Below are 20,079 nucleotides of genomic sequence, written 5' to 3'. Positions count from 1 at the left end.
AGAGCTGAAGCCCAACAAGCTTCCCCAGGGGATCATCGGCCTAAAAATAGCCGCTCTGTGGAATGTGAAAATGTTTCTCCACTCCAGTCTCCTGGTTTGGCCAAGATATTCCCAACACCTTGTCATATGTTCAGCGGCAGATGGTGTGTGGGATAATTACTGAATAAAAACTGAAGGGTGATTCTCAAAGGAACGATCAAAGGCGACGGCCGTGTGCATCACGTAAGCGACAAGAAACAACATTAAATCCGGAATATATGAGAGAAAAAATATTTTAAAAATGTCAAGAAAGGGCATAAAGATGCTTTGCTAAATGAAGCATTACAATTCGTATCTCTCAAACTTAGTGTTTAAGAAAACACTTTAACTATTAACTAACTAAGAAAACTATTTTTTTTTATTTTTTTTTTATTAATTTACGGTCATGAATGCACTTCTTGCAATGTCTCTACACGTACATGTGTTTTGGAAAGACTTTACAAAGTTGATTGTGTTAGGGGTCAAATTGACCCATCTATTGGTTTCAATGCAATTCACCAAAAAATCAACACTTTGAAAAACTGAAAACCTTTATTGTAGCTTGTTAAATTCTAACATTTAAAAATACATGAGAACTTATGCATTGCTCAACTTCTGAATCATCCAAGGAGAATTTGCTGTCAAAAAAATTGCTGTCATTTTTACATATAACGTATTATTTGAAAGTTATTTACACCTCAGTGTGCAAAGAGTCAAGCAGTCATGCTATTTATTTTTTATTTACTTTTTGTCTATGCAGATAATTATGAACATAAATATGTGGGTCAAATTGACCGCTACCACAATAGGAATTACACATTTTATATTTTTAGTCTTTTTGTTTGTCCTTTTTGTTTGTCCTTTCTGTTTTTACATGATTCTTCAGTGTTAATTTTTGGCAAATCCATTGAAACCGTTGGGGTGTCAATTTTACCCTAACACAAATTATTTAAAGTAAACTCATAACTGACATAACTCGAATTATTCCTAGAAACCACCTAGCAATGTCCAACCGCCTAGCAACATCACAGAAACCACCTAAAACCTCATAACAATCACCTAGCAACACCCTAGCAACCACCCAAATTAACCTAGCAATCACCTATGTCCAACCGGCTAGCAACATCATAGAAACCAGCCAAAACACAAGAAACCAACTAGTAATGTCCAACCTCCGAGCATTATCCTAGATAGTAACCATCTAAAACAGAATAACAACCACCTAGCAACACCCCAGCAACCACTCAAAACTCCTTAGAAACCCCCTAGAAATGTACACTCTAAAAAATGCTGGGTTGTTTCAACCCAAATTTGGGTCAAATAAGGACACACCCAAATGTTGGGTTAAAATTGTAATTAAAAAATTTACAGTTGAAAGTGAAAGTTGAAGTTGGGTTAAAATTTAAAATTACATTTTTAACCCAACATTTGGGTTTGTCCATATTTGACCCAAATTTGGGTTGAAACAACCCAGCATTTTTTAGAGTGTACAGCTGCCTATAGGAACAACATAGAAACCTGCCAAAATATCATAACAATCTCCTAGAAACACCCTAGCAACCACCCCAAAAAAACAAGAAACCCCCTAGCAATGCCCAACCATAACATCCCAGAAACCACCCGAAACATAATCACAACCACCTAGCAACACCCCAGCAACCACTCAAAACACCACATAAACCCCCTAACAATACAACCATCTGGCAACATCCTAAAAACCACCAAAAACATCATAAAACGCATTTAGAAACAATAGCATTGCCCAACCACTATCAATCAATATCTCAGATACCACTCATATCACCATAGTAACTGCATAGCAACCATTAAGAAATGCCCTAGCAACCACTCAGAACATCCAAGCTCTCTCATGTTGTCTTCTCACAGAAATTTCCAGTAAAATCATACACAACACAATGGCCTCACGTGACTGTATTCTCCTCCGCTCTAACCTAATATTGCCAGAGCTCCACAGTTTGTCAAAGCTGAAGCTTGGCATCTGTTGGGTATCTGAAGCTCAAAGCATCTGCCTTCCGTTTGTCTGTGAGAAATGAACATCACAGCATTTAGCCGTGGGGAACGAGTATACCTGGATCCCTCCTCTGCCATTATCAGCCATCGTTCACATGCAACCATCCTTCATCGTCTCTCTTTATTTGTGTGTGTTTGAAGCGTTTGTGTGTGGTGTGTTTGTCTCATGCATGCATGCGGCTCATGGATCAGTAAGGCTGGGGATATTTTAATAAAATATCAGTGCCACACATTGCCTTATGTATTATTCATGTGCACTGATACTCTGCACGGCAGAATCGTCCCCTAAGCTCTGACAACAGTAGAAAAAATTCACTTCTCTATTCAATCATTTTCAGTGTGCATTCGCATGGCAAATCATTCTTGATCAATTAACAGCGCGCACATGTCACTTTACCTTGATTTGGTTTGGATTTATGAATCTGGGGACTGTGTGAAAACTGGTTGCCAGGTGTTTCAGAACGGAGCAATAATTAAACACGGACTTTCATCTTTCAGAGTTCAACTTGCTGAAGTTCTGTTGAGTTTATACATTTCAGTGTTGAGTTCACAGTAAAAGCAACCAAAGCAAAAAGTTACTGGGGTGAGGTTGATCTTTCATAATGGTTTCATGAATTTATATTCATTTTAAGTGTGAATTACGCCTTGAGTTTTTGACATGGAAATCTGAAAGAAGCATTGCATGCATGGAGCAAACCTTGGGACATTTTCTTCAAAACATTGCTTGAAACGGCAATTGAAATAATTTTGGAAAAATGTAATATTAGAATAGAATTGTTTAGGTAGCCTACTAATTGTGTTTTGAAACAAAATTAATGTCTATGATAAGATACTAAACTGTAAAATGACTGTAAAAACTATGATTTCAAATAATAAAAGGCTGATGTATGTTTTGAGAAAAACACGTTTTATAGTTTTAAAGATTTATGGTAAACCAAAAATTTCAGCCTAATACATGATTCTGCATGTATGAAAAGCAAAAATGGCCGACGGACTGAATGAAAATGCAAATTGACTCTCTGACAGTAGGTGGCGCTTATGGAAAAGCAGAAATACAGCGGTTACACAAAGCAGCGCTGCGCTAAACACAAGATGAAGAGAAAATACCATCGAGTTTTCTTCATATGGATATGGAAGCTTGTTTCCGCCACTGAATAAAAAACTTTAAACGGTAATTGCGACTTTTTATCTCACAATTCTAACTTTATTTTCTCGCAATTGCGAGTTAGGCTACATCTGTTGCTAAATTTGTCCTCAGAATTGCGAGTTATAAAGTCAGAATTGAGTAATTTAAAGTTGCAATTGCATGTTATAAAGCCAGAATTGTGAGTTGATATAAAGTCGCAATTTTGAGAATTCAGTCTTTTTTTTTTCTCAAAAAAACTCGCAAGAAAAAAAAGTCAGAATTGCAACTGACTTAATAGTTCGCAATTGCAAAATTATACAGTTGTAATCGAAGTTATTCAACCCCCATTACAAATCAGGTTTATTGGCTAAATTTACAGACTTTCAGATGTATGCAATGAACAAATCAAAGAAAACTAATTGAAATAACTCAACACAACAAATGTTTCAAGTTGTTTCCCCAAATTCAACTTTCAATTGTGAGAAAAAAAGGACAGAATTGTGAGATAAAAAGTTGCAATCATTTGAAAAATGTTTTATTCCGTGGTTCAAACCAGCTTCCATACCTTCAAATATACATTATATAATTAAATTCACGCGAATGGCCGATTTCAACGTTAGAACGACAATGTTCAAGTGACGAAAGCGACGAGTTTGCAGGAATTAAAGAAGCCAAGAATGCACTTTGAAAAAAAAGATTCAAGATAAAAGATGAGGGGAAATTCGTTGGATTATTTTTTTAATTTAAATTTTTTAACAATATTTATTTTCACAATAGCCTATTAGTTTTATATTTTATGCTTAATTGGACTATTGTTAATGTATGTCAAATTCTGCTTTGCATGAAAAGTGCTATTTGTGAGCGTTCAATTAATTTCAATCACGTTAGGTTTCATTTCAGCAAGGATGTTTTTGGAAAACAAAAGAAATAAAAGTGCAGTGTTGCTCATGAACGTCCAGGCCCTCAGACTCCATCTCTCTGCTTCACTGGCCACTGGAAACGCTCCCAAAATCACATTTCATTTTCAATTGCGGGATGAAAACCGATTCCAAGAGAGCGTTAAGAGGGTTCTCAGAAATTGTACTTGGCCAAATTACAAAGACTGAGCCATCACGCTTTTGATTTGCCTCAGCGGGTCCTTTAGCGGGAGAAATTAGCAAAGTAAATGTGCTTGTGAATCTATTATTCAAAAGTCTTGATAAAGAAAAATTTGTGATGCTGTTTCAGGGTTTTCAGAGTTTTTGTTCTGAATCATGTTTAATGATAGTATATCATTCACTGTCGAATTTTGTGCAGTATTAAATCAAAGCTGACATGAGCCGAGGAAACATCCTTCTTAAGTGCCTGTGTGTGTTTGTTTGGACTCCTGCACATGAAAGAAAGCGCTCATTGGAAATTCTAATGGGATGTGTGGGCTTTGTAATTAGCACTGGAGCAAGACCGCTCTAATTAAATCAAGTCTCAATGACAGGAAGAGCCCGAAACTGCAGCTCATCTCTGCTTGGGAAGGTTGATGTTAGACCTTCAATATTTTGAACTTGTAAACTTATGATATTGTAAGCGTTTTTCACAGTCTAAATCACATCATTGACGTCTCCTCTCCCCGGGCACAAGAGATGGTTTGTGGAGATGTTGATTAAATGGCTATTTCCTCACACACACGTGGCTCTTTTGGGACAGATGACTGATCGTTTCAATAGAGGCTTTGGCTGGTCCCGTCTCAAACTGGCATAGAGAAGTTTGATGAAGTACTGCAGCTGGATGCTTTGGATTCATTTTTGTCTTTGCTTCACTTTATCAAAGAGAAACTGTTTCATGGATCTTGTTTAAGCCCTGTTGCGACCGACAATCATTTCCTTGAGGATGCATGGTTAATGGATGCTTGATGAATAGAAAGTGAACTTGAAAACAACACTGCGCTGTAAATCATCATTTGGATCCATGGTGTGTTGGCAGCGTGTTCATCGTTTTTTCCATTTGCACTTGTTGGTGGAAAAATCCCAGACACACTTTGAAGGAAACTAGAACAGTACAGAGACTCTTTTCACTTGGCTTTTTCCATGTTTAGATGGGAAGATATTTATGAAGTACTTTATGGCATGACATTCTCACATACTCATCCAGATAAATCTGTTTTGTGGTGTTGTTTACTGACTCTATTATTAAAGATGTGCACGAGTTTGTTGTTCTGAACGTGTCGTAAAATAAACCCAATCCCAGGCTCCGACACGCTCCATTAAGGCTCTCAGCAGAAGTTAGTGGGGAATGTGCATTAGCAAACTGACTATGCACGAGACTCCAGGACCCTTGTTTTACTGTCTATACACACACACACACACAGAAATAGCTGATGCAATACTTCCAAGATACATGATAAAAAGTCTGCTTTATTGGTTTAGTCATAACAGTCTTACAATCACATTTGGGTTCTGCATATACAACATGTTTCAATGAGCTAAAATCATTTTTTAATGGATTTAGTTTGATTTTTGTGACATGCATGTCTGTCCACTGTTGAGGGGGCTTCGAACATTAAAGCCAGTGTCTCTGTTGCTTTGAGGAGAGGCTCTCCTAAATGGTTTTCACTCCCTAACAGACCAAACACATAACACATCGGGGAACAACCTAGCTTTTAAATGCAGTCATGTGAAAGTCATGCAAAAATCATGCAGCAACACAACATGAATAAACATGGTTTGTACAAACTGAACAAAATTCTGTTATGCAATTGTCCCACTCCAGAAACTTTGGATTCGTTCTGGTTTATTTTCGTGTCTGCGCTGACCTTGCCCTGACCCCTCACCCTAGAGAAAACTTCACCAGTATCTGCCATTCATTGATTGGGAAAAATGAAAATGATTCATTAACAGAAAGCATAACGTTAAATAGGAAGGTAAATCAGGGGAAACATTAACGATACTACATCATGTAGAAATGGCTGGTCCATTAAGATTGTATTGGACTTTTATTTTATTTTATAAATATCAGCATAAATTCCCCCAGTATGTGAATGCAAATACTTAAATAGCCACTGAGAACTGAGGAAAGAGGGGGGGGGGGGGGGGGGGGGGGGGGACAATGCACAATTACTGGTCCTATTTAGGACTTTCTTTATGCAAGCTATAATTTCTTTTGATTTTGGTGCTGACGATTTCACGCCATTCACCCTTTTGGTGGATGATGGGTAACTTTGACTTGGTGCGAATGGCAGTCAGTTAACAGTTTAAAAACTGTCCTTGTGCCTCAACTCAGACTTTGTACGTTACGTAATCGGTGGAAAAGTTGAATGAAAAGGGTCAAACAGCTTGTTATAACCTTGCGTCTCAGGAAAAGCTTTCTCAGCGAATGGAGCAGATACTTACACATACTATCAGGTTAATGGCGCATCTTTTCGTGAAACGGATATGGAATGAACTGCGAGTTAATTGCGGGTAATTAAACTATAAACCGGCATACTATGAACCCAAATAAAACACATGAAAGGTAAATGCAGTTTCAACAGCCTCATTTGAGAGATAGAAAATAGCTGTTACTCAACAGAAAAAGACAGAAATAGATTCAAGCTCATCCAGGCTTGAACTTCCCAATCCCTCTCCAGTCTCAAGCCCACCCGACCACATTTTCCCAGCCAAAGTTCCCTGGGAAACAGATATGCACCTCAGGAAGATTAAGCTGTTAACCCAGAGCCATCATACGAAGATAAAGCTCAGCGAGTCAAAAACAGAGAGAGAGAGAGAGAACAAGGGAAGGTAAAACACGATGTGGAAGACTCATGCTACTTTCTCCAAATTATTGGAGATATGCACTGATAATTGGTTTTGCCGATATTTACTCATCTACTTGATCGGTTCTTCGATGTTAAGTCAATAAACAATCCATGCATCTTTCAAAAAAAAAAAAAAAAAAATGCATTTACAAGTGTTCATCAGAGTACAAAGACAGACCGGGTAAATAATTGAATGCATTACTTTCATAAATTACTCAACTTTTTATGTAACATGCAGAATTAACAGTTAGACATAAAAAGAAATTAAATGGATTACTATTTAGATGCTAAAACATTCAATTATATTCACAATGCATATTTTTATTGTAGTGCGTGATCAGATCTATTTAGATATTGTGTCAAAAGCAAAAACTGATTCTACATATATCGGCCATCGTACTTTTTGGTTTTAGTTTTTGGTATCAGTCATTAATAAAAGTAAAAGAAAAACTGAATTGGTCAATCCCTTTCCCTGCCCTCTCTGGTGATTCCGACTCGAGCTACTTTGACTGGAACCTTTTTGGACGTGTTTCCGTGCCAGATCTCAGTAGAGTGGGTGGAGAGAAGTGGATCTCCAGGCTTGAGACCCGGATTACACTTTCCAACTCGTTTAAAACACACCCACTCTCATTAAGAAGGAGATTGCACTGGAAAATGTTCTTTTTCAGTAGCGGAGGCTGTTGAAATGGACAGAAGGTTTGCAGAGGCAAGGCAAGAGATTCTTTCCCTTCACAACATTAACACTCGTGCACAAACTAATGAAGTTTCCCTTAGAGTAATAAAAATTATAATAATTTACCATGGTAACCACATCATATTTTTTCACCATAGTTACTATGATTAATGTTAGTATTGGGTTTTCTGAAAACATCTTCCATTGCTTTAACGACATTCCATACATGTTTTACTTTTAAAGCAGTAACAATAAATGCTTCAACAATGATATTTTTGGTTGAAACTATGGTTGTCATGGTACATTTTTGAAAGGGTTACATATAAAGGTAAAGCACCAAGAGTACCAAACAAACAGGGGCATTCTGGGCATGCACTCAAGCTCCGAGCACTTTCCACATAAAAACAAAACTTATAAATGAAAAACAAGGAAATGACACAAATGTGGGACCTGACTGCAAGTTTATTTTTATATAACACTTTTAAAAACATGTATAAAATTGGTCCGGCTTTGGAAACAAGGCACGCAATGTCTTGGTTCACGATCTCAGTGTTTGTATTAAGCATTCCCTATATAAAAACATCCAAATTACAGAGGATAAAATTCCGAGCAGCAAGACAACCATGCAAATAAACTTGTGTGATGCAGACTGGATGCTTTAATAGTAGGTCTCCCTCTCCACCCAACCTATGACAAAGATACAAAATTCAAATTAGTTTAGCAGGACAATTGCATGCATGTAAACTCTAATCTGTATATCCTGTTCTTGTAAATGCATCCACTTCAATTAACTTAACTGAAAATCATTAGTTCTTTACCAAAACCTAGTGACCTAGGCAGCATTTCAAACACTGGGCTCAATCACATATGTTCTTTACTAAGACAATCCCAGCATGCATTGTAACATGAAAAAAATCCATCCGAGGTGGCAGATGGAGTCAACAGAAATCTTTAAAGGATTAAAAATACTAACTAGGTTTTGAAAAACTAGATTTACCTCATTATGCAAATAACAATTATCTCCAATATTATGAGGCATGGTGCGATTAAATATTCTCTTACCTCCTGGGCTGCGTCGAATGATAAGTTTTCGTATTTCATCATAAATAAAGATGAGGAGTGAGTATGGGAAGGCGCAGAACCACCAGTTTGGTCTGGAGAAGAAAACATACCAAAATTAAAAATCACACCTAGACTTCTAGACTATAGCTGTTTGACATGCATTACTTTAGCAATACAATTTCTTGATAAACTCTCTCAACAAAATACATTTTCCCCTCAAAATTCATTTAACATTGAGTGTCACCAAACACAAGAGTTTAGTGACTTGCACGGAAAATATTAGTTTTTATTTTATTTTACAAATAAAACCATAAAGGCACCATGGCATAAATGGCAAAAAAAATGATATAATACATGTAATGTGTTGCATAAACTGTCGTGATGCAAAAAAAACCAAAAAAAAAAAACCCTATAAAACTATTCTTACATTTGATAAAAATATACAACAAATTACCCCAAAATATTGCAAGACTTACTTCAACGGATACATTCTGAGGGCAACATCCATGCCTGGACAGTAGGACAGGAAAGCAGCCAGAGCAGTTTCTTCAAACAGTCCAAAGATGAGAATCTTATTCCTGCAAAGAACAACAGTCACTTTATATCCATTTTGAGCAAATCAAATTAGGACAAATTATTGGCCATCTACTTACTTCATTCCTTGCTGGAAGACTGAGTTTCTTCTGGTCTTGCAGATGATCAAATCAGCCCACTGTACTATTACAATACTGGTGAAGAAGGCGGTGTGGCATGTGAACTCCACAATTTTCCTCTGTTCGTACGTCTAAGATGGCCAAGAACACGAGTTCAGACGAGACCATGGAAAAACGTAATGATTGGAACATTGGATGATTGAAAACACTTACCCATTGCTGGCCATAACTGTCCTCCAGGTCGTTCATGTATTTGTCGTCCCAAAACACTCGAATGCCCAGCAATGTCGATGGCAGGAAGCCATTTTCAGCCAAGATGACAAAATACGCGAAGAACCCGGCCAGAGCTTGAATCATACCTGTGGAGAAAGCAGAAGCAAGGAGATTCAATCATCCAACTTCTTTACGCAACTGCTTTGCACCAGGGACGAAGAGAAAAGGGACTGCACAAGATGATCGTTTTTACTAATAAAATATGAACTCTTACCGATCTGACCGTAGGCTATGCTAATGAGTCTCTCATTTACAAGTTTGTCAGTCTTGGGGTTTCTGGGTTGACGCTTCATGATGTCACTCTCAGCAGCTTCATAGGCCAATGAGATGGCAGGAACCTTGAAGATAAGAGGACAATGGCATTTATGCAAGAACGTGATTTGGCTGACCAATCAAAGAAATAATTACTAGTCAAGTGTGGTGCTTACCATGTCTGTTCCCAGGTCAATGCAGAGAATGGTGACGGTACCCAAAGGAAGAGGGATGTTGGCAATGATGAAGAAGAGGAAGGGGGTGATCTCAGGGATGTTACTGGTCAGGGTGTAGGCAATGGACTTCTTCAAGTTGTCAAAGATCAGACGGCCTAAAGTGGTAGACACATTTGAGAAATAAGTCTTAAAGTAATCTTTATAATTCCTCAGCCAATTAAGTCCCCAATAACGTCATACCTTCTTCTACTCCAGTGACAATTGAGGCAAAGTTGTCGTCCAGAAGGATCATGTCAGCAGCCTGTTTGGAAACATCAGATCCAGCAATACCCATAGCCACACCAATGTCAGCCTTCTTTAGAGCAGGAGAATCATTGACACCATCACCGGTTACGGCTACAATGGCACCCTGTGGACAAACACAAATTAATCTTACACCACGCCACGACAAGCCTAAGTTCTTGCCCTAACCAAATATGAATGCAACAAGCCATTTTGTCAATCCTTTGGTTTCTACTGCTGTTGTGTCATGCTGGGTTGCTGCACCAACAGTTAAATCTCACTGATCCAAAATCCTGCTTCTCTTTATATTAGACTTCAAATATGTTCAGTGTGGGCAGAAGTTACTTGACGCTGGAAACTGGTCAAGTTGTACTAGCCAGGTGAAGTATTTACCGCATATCTTATCAAAACAACCTGGTGAAGTTTTGATTGATCTGAGATCGTAATGACGACTAACCTGTCTCTGGCAGCCTTCAACGATAATCAGCTTCTGCTGAGGAGAAGTTCTGGCAAACACAATTTCTGTGTGGTACTTCAAGATGTCATCTAATTGCTCAGGGGTCAGATCCTTCAGGTCACCACCATGGATAACACAAGCCTTGGCATCCCTTCAAAGAACATTAAATTAAATGAAAAACTAAACGAATAAATATCCAGACAAAAATATTCAAGTCAAGGATGAGGAATACCTTGGGTTGACCTCATTAATAGGAATATTCAAGCGAGCAGCAATGTCTTCAACGGTCTCGTTGCCCTCAGAGATGATACCCACTCCCTTGGCAATGGCCTTTGCTGTGATTGGATGATCACCAGTAACCATGATAACCTAGAAGTGCGATTTTGAATTCATAAATCAAGATGTTTCTGGTTGTTTCTTCGAGACAACAAGCAGTTATTCGCAATAACTATGACGTACCTTGATTCCAGCACTCCTGCACTTTCCCACAGCATCTGGTACAGCAGCACGAGGAGGATCAATCATGGACATAAGGCCAATGAAGCACAGGTTCTCAGTGGGGAAGTTCACCTCTTCTGTATCAAACTGGAAATCCTCAGGAAACTGTTCGTCAGGAAGGTTGAAGTGGCAGAATCCTGTGGAGAATCAACATGTTGAAGAAAAGCGTAGAATGGGCATGCATAGTTTATAAACGGCATTTAAAAAAAGCTAAATTACCAAGTACTCTTTCTCCAAGGCCACCAAGTTCCAAGTATGCATTCTGGAAGGCGTCCCTCATCTCATCATCAAGTGGCTGCTCTTTTCCTTGGATCAAAATAGAGGTGCACCTGTCCAGGATCCTCTCAGGAGCGCCTTTCATTACCAGCAGGTGATTGGTTTCAGTTTTATTGCTATTGATGTTCTTATGGATGGATAGCTAAAAAGATCCACAGACAGAAAGTATTAGACATCATAAATGTATCCAAAGACTTGCCCCAAGCAGGAGATGGCTTTACCTGGTATTTGTTGGTAGAGTTGAATGGGATCTCTACAATCTTGTTGTATTTTTCTCTCATCTCTTTCACCGATCCACAGCAGAGCTCGATACACTTCAGCAGGGCAGATTCGGAGGCGTCACCAGCCACGTCTCTCTGTGAGAGGAAACAGGAAAGCGTGAAAACAAGGAACAGTCTGTCTGTTGCATGTTAAGAAAGACTGCTTGGATGTTCCAGCAAATGCAAGCCATGCAGTTTAATTTGAGGTAAGAGTCCAACAAATTAGTCCCATTACAAAACAAGTCAGAATTGCCAGAAATTGGAGGGTGTTTACAGGGAAACACTGTGTTCCAGTCAAAAGCTCAAGGAGCTAAAACAATCCCTGGAGGCAAACAGCAGAACTGAGCACAAGCAGACAAATAGTAAACAACTCTCCAATGGCATCAGTAACATGCAAAACTACTTTTTAAAGGTCTGTCAAAAGATTTTACAGTCTGACAAATTATCAATACAGACCTTAAGAATTGCGATACTTTCTTGCTCAGCAAGGAAGACGGCACGATTGCACAAGCCAGCAACACGAGCAAGTGCAGACCAAGTAGCAGAGCTCCTGTCAAAAGAGGTTCCACTCTGGTTTTCTGTGGTGTCTGCTTCATGAATCTGGTTGTCAAACCACATGTGAGCGACAGTCATTCGGTTCTGGGTCAAAGTTCCAGTCTTGTCAGAGCAGATGGTGGAGGTTGAGCCAAGAGTCTCCACGGCTTCCAGATTCTTAACCAGGCAGTTCTTCTTTGCCATTCGTTTGGCAGTCAGAGTTAAGCAGACCTGGAAGTAAAAAGAAGGTTAAAGAGTTTTAGATAAATAGATAAAGAGGTTTGTCTATATTTGATATTACAAATAATCCAAGCTGTTATTATTCTGCTACTACACAACTGCAATTATTCTGGCACTTACAGTTACAGTAGCCAAGAGACCCTCTGGCACATTAGCAACAATGATACCAATAAGGAAGATAACAGCTTCCAGCCAAGAGTATCCAAGGATCAGAGAGAGGATAAAGAAGGACACGCCCAGAAAGACAGCTACACCAGTGATGATGTGGATGAAGTGCTCAATCTCAATAGAGATGGGAGTGCGACCAACTTCAAGACCAGAAGCAAGAGTGGCGATACGACCCATGACAGTGCGGTCACCAGTGTTAATGACGACCCCTCTGGCAGTGCCTACAAGCAAAATAAATTCCAATGAAAATGGCTACTTTTAACAAACACAAATTTTACTTCCAAAGGGCTTCATGTTTTTGTACCTTCAACACAGTTGGTAGAGAAGAACGCAATGTTCCTGGTCTCAAGTGGGTTTTCATTGGAGAAGTCAGGAGTACGACTCTGGGGCTCAGATTCGCCAGTGAGGGAGGAATTGTCCACCTGGAAAGGACAAGAATGTCTGTAATTCCTTGTAGAGATGGAATGTGCCAATGGAGAAGACATTTAACCATGATTTAAAATGGTACTTCACTTTGCATCCATGAGCAGAAATGATGCGCAGATCAGCAGGAATTCTGTCACCACCTTTGACTTCCACGAGATCTCCAATCACAACTTCTTCAGCATTGATATTATTCTTCTCACCATCACGGATAACCAAGGCTTGCTACGGACAAAGTGGAAATTCACTTAACACCACTAAAGAAAATAAAAAGATCCTGATAATATGAAAGGATTATTGTCAGTACCTGAGGGACAAGGTTCTTGAAAGAGTCCATGATCTTGGAGCTCTTGGCTTCTTGATAGTATGAGAAACATCCAGTGATCATTACAACAGCAGAGAGCACAATACCCAGATACAACTGCACAGGATAACAGAGGAGACGTTAGGGGTACTGCTAGAACAACAATGTTATCCTAAAAGGTATACCCTTAAGAAACACAAATAGGGTTTTCTCCTTACGTTATCATTGGCAGGTTCCTCCTCAGACGCCGCCTGGATGCCGTAGGCAAGAAAACAAAGGATGGCTCCAATCCACAGGAGAGTTGAGAATCCTCCAAAGAGCTGCTTGCAGAACTTGACCCATTCTGGGGTTGTTGGAGGTGGAGTCAAAGCATTGGGTCCATCACGTTCCAAGATCTCCTTAGCACGAGCGACTGACAATCCCTGGAGAGCGAGATAGGTTAGACAATGAAGATCCAGACTGAGAGCTTTATGCCATTATTACACTTCAAAAACAGTCAATCTTTAATTTCAAATCCAGTACTGAATCAGATTTACCTTGTTTAAGTCAGTGCCATATTTCCTATTGAGTTCATCCAGGGACAGTTTGTGATCATCCTACAACAGTGCAAAAAAAGAACATTTTACCATCTCATCAAAGACTACTGTAATAGTTTTGCCAACAAGTGTTTTGGATCATTAAACAGACTTACCAAGTCCACCTCTTTTTTGAGTTCATCCATGTCTTTATCCTTCTCTTTCTTGCCCTTGGGCTTTGACTTTTTGCCCCCCTGCTCAGAGGTGGCCGCCAGCTCATATTGTTCTCGACCTTCCTGTGGTGGAACAGGCAAAAACAAACATTAAATCTCCTGTGCACGGTCTGAAGGGGGTCGCACACCGGACGAGAAGCGCAGCGCCGCGTCGCGCAGCGCCAGGTCTTTAAAATTCGAACACATTATTCTCTATGAGTGTACACACACCGGCGGCGCCATTCGGCGTCTGTCCGCGGCGCCCAGCTACGGCTCAGGACCTTGTTCAAAACCCTGCCGCGCCACAGAGCGCCATTTGCATAGTTTTATAGTAAATGTACATTGAATTTGTCTCAAATCGTCGTTAATGTACATGGCTTCACCCTGTGCTGTTTTCACTCGGGTTAGCTAAACGCTAGCTAAATAAATACTATTGTATTATGTGACATATTTGCCTAGACAACGGATAACGTTACAACAAAATAACAGACTCAACGTGATAGACACTTTTACTTGATTAACGTTCAAACATCAGCTATTATTCAATGAACATAAAAAAATAAATAATTAATCAAGATAAAACACACATCGTGCAGCTCTTCTACCAGGAGTTGATTCAAAATTGTCCTCGCGCGAATAGAATGTGCGCGTCCGGTGTGCGATACCTGGAGTTGTCCTAGACGTGGCGCGACGCGGCGCTGCGCTTCTCGTCCGGTGTGCGACCCACTTAACAATTGTATTTTTCTTAAAAGGGATGCAACTACTATAATCTGTGAAATCAATTCAGAAATCACAAAGTGAAGTGTAATTTTTAACTGCTAACATTTATTGATGGGGTTGTTTTTTAGGATAGACTTGTAAATGCACAAGAAACGGGTATTATCCAACTTATGCGTGCAAGAGATGCATGTAAAACATTAGCAAGCGGTAACGTAGTGCTGATTGCACAATCCGAATGTGTAGTAATTAACATTTAACTTGAAGGACAATTAACCAAGTGACCTCTACTAGTGTTAAGCAACAGTTCTTATCACAACGGCATCCTGTGAATACAATAGGTGACTCATTGTCTAGGCAAGCACATGAGCCGTTAAATGAATCACTAAAGTATAAAGCATGTGATTGCTAGTTTGCATTTGAACCAAGTTGATTATCATTTTCAGTCAGCTCAGTAATCAACAGGCTCTTTGTTTGAAAAACAATGTGTCAATTTACTGAATAAAAATGCAATTATATGTTTTTCAGTATACTGAAAAGAGAAAAGTCCACAGCATGTATGAGCACATAAAGGCAGTAAAAGATAGTCTAGTTTAAAAAAATATCTAACCTACAATCTAATCTAATCAAACTTTGTGGCATCATAGACATCTTTGATGACTATGGATCATTTTACAAAGATATTTATCTCAGCATGAAATCTATTTGTTTTTGGAAGGTCCTGATATAAATCTGCAAGTACATCCGACTGGATATTTTTTGTACATGAAAGCAACAGCTGATGCAAGTGGCCACAAACAAAGAACTCAACACCTGTAGTGCTCGACTGAACATGACAGCTTACTTCAGCGCTCTTTCTTGTCTGCTTATGCCTAGTCATCAGGTTCAATATGCATATGAGCTCCTTTCACATCTTGCACATGTGCATGGAAAATGTCAAAAGGTTGAAAGAAAGTGAGCCAGAGGGTGAAAGATTAAATCAACCATGGCAGAACCAACTCATAAATGGTCACATTTGTGAGAGAATATTTTTGGATGCTACCATGTTAATATTCTTCCAAATATTTCCTACCTTGCACATAAGCCAAAATCTGTTCGCTCATGCATTTCAGTCCTATCATACTGGGACTTTGCCCTGTTGCCATTGGAAACAGAGCCACACCTCTAGACCTGTGAATGGGTTAAGTCACGTGTCAGACCCAACACTCTTTGTTTCAGAAGTGGCGAATAAACAGAGGAGGGTGAAAAGAAAACATGGTGTACAAACTCAGTCACAGGTCAATTAGTGCTAAACTACAGATTTTAATAAGCTCATTTCAGTTTAGGAGCACGGATAGAAAATTAACAAAAAAGTACAGTGGGGTCCAAGAGTTTGCATTTTAATACCCAACCTGAAACTAAACTTCAGAATAAATAGAATATTCTCTCACAAATGTGACTATTTATGGTATTATACATTCATGAACAAAACCTGATGATCATGCATGATTTGAGACGTTCCAAAGAGCATCTTGATTTTCAATGAATGAAGAACATCAAATGGTCACATGGTCAATGACACTTAAGCTAGTCGCCTAAAGATATTAATATTTTCAGAATTCTAAAAAGTGACAAATTACAGATTTTCAATGTAGTCTGAGACTATTGCACCCCAAATGTAGTTTTAAAATGTCAAGATAAACATTATGCATTTTGGAAAGTTATTTCTTTCTCTATTCGTGGAGGAAAAGCAACGTTTTAGAAGTTGGTTAATGCATGCTACTACACTCATAGTACCAAAAAAGGTAAGGGGGCCCTGAGACAGCCCGTCGGGGTCGGCAGCCTCTCTCAGATAGGATTGTCAATGACAAAAGGTCTCACTAACACAGAGTGACCGATGAATGGAAAGAATGTTAAACCCTTCGGAGACGGAATGACAGTCTTAGCTTATATACACACTCGGGAGAGCGAGTACACAGCTGTGGTCAACACCTGATGCTGGTCCTAAAACACACAGCATGCTAACATTTATGTATGAAACAATACTTTAACCAAACTTCAAAGTACCGTACAGTATAGTTTAAATACTACGTATCTGAATACAGTAACATGGCATACTTTAAAAGGTTAAATTAGCACATATCAATTCCCATTCTTATTTCAATATGACCCACATCGCAAAATAGACTAAATGCTGTTATTTCATTTTTGGTCTTTAGTACACAAACACTACAACAACCCTGTGTCTGCAGAGGCGAGACATCTGCCCCATTGCGGTGGGATTTAATGGGGCTGGGGGCGTAGCTCAATGCACCAAACCCAGATGAAACATGCGGATGGCTGTTTGCTCTCCATCACATGAAGCATCCTGGAACTCTAAATGCATAATTTACATTTACACTGGTGCTCAGAGCCTCACATTAGGGAGTGGTATTCAGCTCTTATGCAATGCTTGCATACTGTAATCATATTAGGAGTTAATAAACCCCACAGGAAGCAAATCATAAGACTATGACTGAATGTGAAAAGAGAAATGGAAATTTAAGCATATGAGATATTTTACAGCTTCAGAATATAATTTAATTTCGATTAATATCCATTCACCTTGATTGCAGGACACACAAAAACAGTGCCACCATTTATTTTAAGTAAAGCATTTGTTGAGCCTACTCAGCCTGAGATAAAGATGACAAACAGACGCGATGAAGAACTAGTCCACTAAAACGAGACAACTTTATCGTGTCAGCTACACACTCAAATGTGACATGGTTTACTTGGCGTTACTGTACATCATAAACCACAACATCACGCCATTACTTCAAATAGTTAAACTACGCGTCGCGTTCATTTAGAGGTTTTTAAACTATCTCGTAGTTTTAAATGTAGAAGTTTGACGAAATAGCTCGTGGTAAAAGGAGTTAAGGGGTTATCTTGTGTAGGAGTTGCACGAATAGTCATATTTTGTGGTTAAACGATACATTGAGAATTTCAGTATACGGATAGTTTAAAACGAGCAATGCACGTGCTAGTGTTTTATTGGAAATACAAACGTGGAGTATTTTTTTTTAATACACGCCTCTTTCATCTGGAACGTTTTAAAGGGATATTTAGACTCTTAAGCGGATGTATGTCAAGATTTTGAAACAATGTATCTACAGGTCCGACACCGAATATTTAAACTAAGCGCGGCGTTCCATTAAGAGGTTTACGCGGTTAAATTGTTACAATGTATCTCGAGGTTTCGTCAGTCACAAACACGTTGTCGGCCAAGGTAGAAATGTAAAGGTAAAAAGCTGAAGATTTTTCTCAGAGCTGCCAAACATAAGGGTTACACTTAGCTGTTCTCTTATTAGTTCAGCAATATAAACAATATAAATCTGCTTCGACAAACAGGCCGTGCAACATCGCGGCCATATAGGAGGAAGTTTGTCTGCTACATTCCTGAAATCTTTGTACTGAACCAAGAAAGTCTTAAAGGGGTGCTTGCCTCTCGTTTAAAGCCACAGACATAAAACCTGTTGCTCCATCCGAGAATACAGACTTTATAAGGTTTTGACGAACCCTCGCGCACATTTCATTCATTTAAACCAACTAATTTGAATATTCGAACTGCGGAAGTCTCGCGCTCTGGGAAGCCATTTGGAACTCTTCACCAAAACATTCGAATTACTTTGAAACAACCTGTTTGAACACGGAAAGTCCAAAACAGCCTTTAAACATTAAACGACAAAACACGTTCACACTTACTCCTCGTCCCATTTTGCTTCTTTTGGTTTAAAACGACCACCTGAGTTTCCAAAAGAAAAATCCAAGTTTTCTTTAAAAACAACAAATTAAAAGTCCCCAATCCCGTTTCCTTTTTTTCTGGGCTGTTTTTCCTTGGTCACCGCTGGACTTGTCGTTCAACCCGGACACGCATCCAAGCCGCGTTACAGTCTCGGAACATTCAATGCTTATATATACTGTGGGGTTTTTCACTGTGACGTCTGCCCGGATTGTCATGGTAACGCGGAGGAAAGGGGCGTGGTCTGCAGGGGAGGCTAGATCTGGGCTGGGGGATTGTGTCAGACTTTCACCTCTGAACTTTGATCACGTTGAAAAAATGGCCATGAATCTCTTCTCCATATCAGAGTGAAGATGCCTTGTTTGTTTGATCTTATCTTTATGAAATGCCGGTTAAGAAGCCCCTTGAAATCTCTTGAAAGTTACTACCCTGTTAGAAAATCCAGTTTGAGATTATAGCTGACTGTGTTTTACAACATGCTTTCTAGCTGGTCATGTTCAGAAAACCAGCTTAACCACCTCGCTGGTTCACTGCAGGTCTGAGATGGTCTACCAGCATGTACCAGACCATCTAGAATCCAGTTTAGATTTCCCATCTCTTTAATCACTACAGGTTGCATGCAAACAATGTGTTTAATAGTATTAAACTATTTACTATAACAGTTAAAAAGTATGAAACTATTTACTGTTAAACTATTACATGGCCTTCTACTTGTGGTATGTGCTTAAAAAAGCGAACATAATCATGTTTATGGTGTAAATCAGTCTAAAAATCACGACTTGCTTGGTTTTTCATTGTCTTATAACCTACATACTAGTGCAATTTTGTTAGAAAATACATTTAGCAAATTAAAACGCTTGTTTACACTGTAAATAATGTGAATGTTGTTGCATTTACTCATTTATATGGGTTAATATAGTATTAAGATACCATACACTAATTTGAGCTCAATTTGTCAGGCTATTTTTGATCTTATTTCATGGTCATTATGTATGTTTTTCAGGATCATCTTCATTAGAGGGATTATGCTCATTAAACACATGTATAGTGTGTGTTGATGATGGAAATTGACTGGTTGAAACGGCGCCTGTTGGAGACTGCATCTTCAAAGTATAGGGGAGCTAAAAATATCTTGAATTTTATTTACAAGCTGTGGGCTCTAGCCTATAAATGTGTTGTCATGGAAACTATCATGTCACCCCCTAATTTTAGACTAGAAGAACGCCCTCTAGTGATAGTAGTGAATTCTCACGTGCTGTGCCTTTGTTTCTTTTCTGAAATGTCAATAAAGCATATTTTAAATTCTTGTTGCTTGTTTAACTTTTGCTTTTTAGATAGATTGGTATTGAGCATTAATGTGTTGAAACTGAGCATTTGCTTTTTAAAATGTGTCAGATTGA

General features: G+C 38.9%; 1 protein-coding gene across 2 annotated transcripts in view; it reads right to left on the bottom strand.

Annotated features, from left to right (window-relative positions):
• Positions 1-18,858, bottom strand: part of LOC130090970 (sodium/potassium-transporting ATPase subunit alpha-1-like) — a 50,394-nt gene extending 31,536 nt beyond the window's left edge. The window contains exons 1-22 of one of the 2 annotated variants that reach the window (XM_056258616.1): positions 18,643-18,852; positions 14,164-14,283; positions 14,009-14,068; positions 13,691-13,894; positions 13,476-13,589; positions 13,259-13,393; positions 13,050-13,167; positions 12,698-12,966; positions 12,260-12,568; positions 11,765-11,899; positions 11,487-11,685; positions 11,229-11,404; positions 11,002-11,138; positions 10,770-10,920; positions 10,271-10,439; positions 10,031-10,185; positions 9,817-9,940; positions 9,543-9,688; positions 9,330-9,460; positions 9,153-9,254; positions 8,677-8,768; positions 8,059-8,301 (exon numbers count right to left, since the gene is read on the bottom strand). In XM_056258616.1, the coding sequence (XP_056114591.1) occupies positions 8,273-8,301; positions 8,677-8,768; positions 9,153-9,254; positions 9,330-9,460; positions 9,543-9,688; positions 9,817-9,940; positions 10,031-10,185; positions 10,271-10,439; positions 10,770-10,920; positions 11,002-11,138; positions 11,229-11,404; positions 11,487-11,685; positions 11,765-11,899; positions 12,260-12,568; positions 12,698-12,966; positions 13,050-13,167; positions 13,259-13,393; positions 13,476-13,589; positions 13,691-13,894; positions 14,009-14,068; positions 14,164-14,283; positions 18,643-18,654 (3,087 nt within the window). In that variant the 5' untranslated portion in view covers positions 18,655-18,852 and the 3' untranslated portion in view covers positions 8,059-8,272. Of the gene's footprint in view, positions 1-8,058; positions 8,302-8,676; positions 8,769-9,152; positions 9,255-9,329; positions 9,461-9,542; positions 9,689-9,816; positions 9,941-10,030; positions 10,186-10,270; positions 10,440-10,769; positions 10,921-11,001; positions 11,139-11,228; positions 11,405-11,486; positions 11,686-11,764; positions 11,900-12,259; positions 12,569-12,697; positions 12,967-13,049; positions 13,168-13,258; positions 13,394-13,475; positions 13,590-13,690; positions 13,895-14,008; positions 14,069-14,163; positions 14,284-18,642 lie in introns of those variants that run through there. The other variant, XM_056258618.1, reaches the window with a different exon arrangement.
• Between the last annotated feature and the right edge of the window lie 1,221 nt (positions 18,859-20,079).

This window comes from Rhinichthys klamathensis, unplaced genomic scaffold, assembly GCF_029890125.1.
Source record: "Rhinichthys klamathensis goyatoka isolate OS25496 unplaced genomic scaffold, OSU_Roscu_1.1 h1tg000157l_1, whole genome shotgun sequence".
In the NCBI taxonomy this organism is placed as follows: Eukaryota; Metazoa; Chordata; class Actinopteri; order Cypriniformes; family Leuciscidae; genus Rhinichthys; species Rhinichthys klamathensis.
Note: the sequence above shows the minus strand (reverse complement) of the source record. Positions and strands in the feature narration are given on the sequence as shown.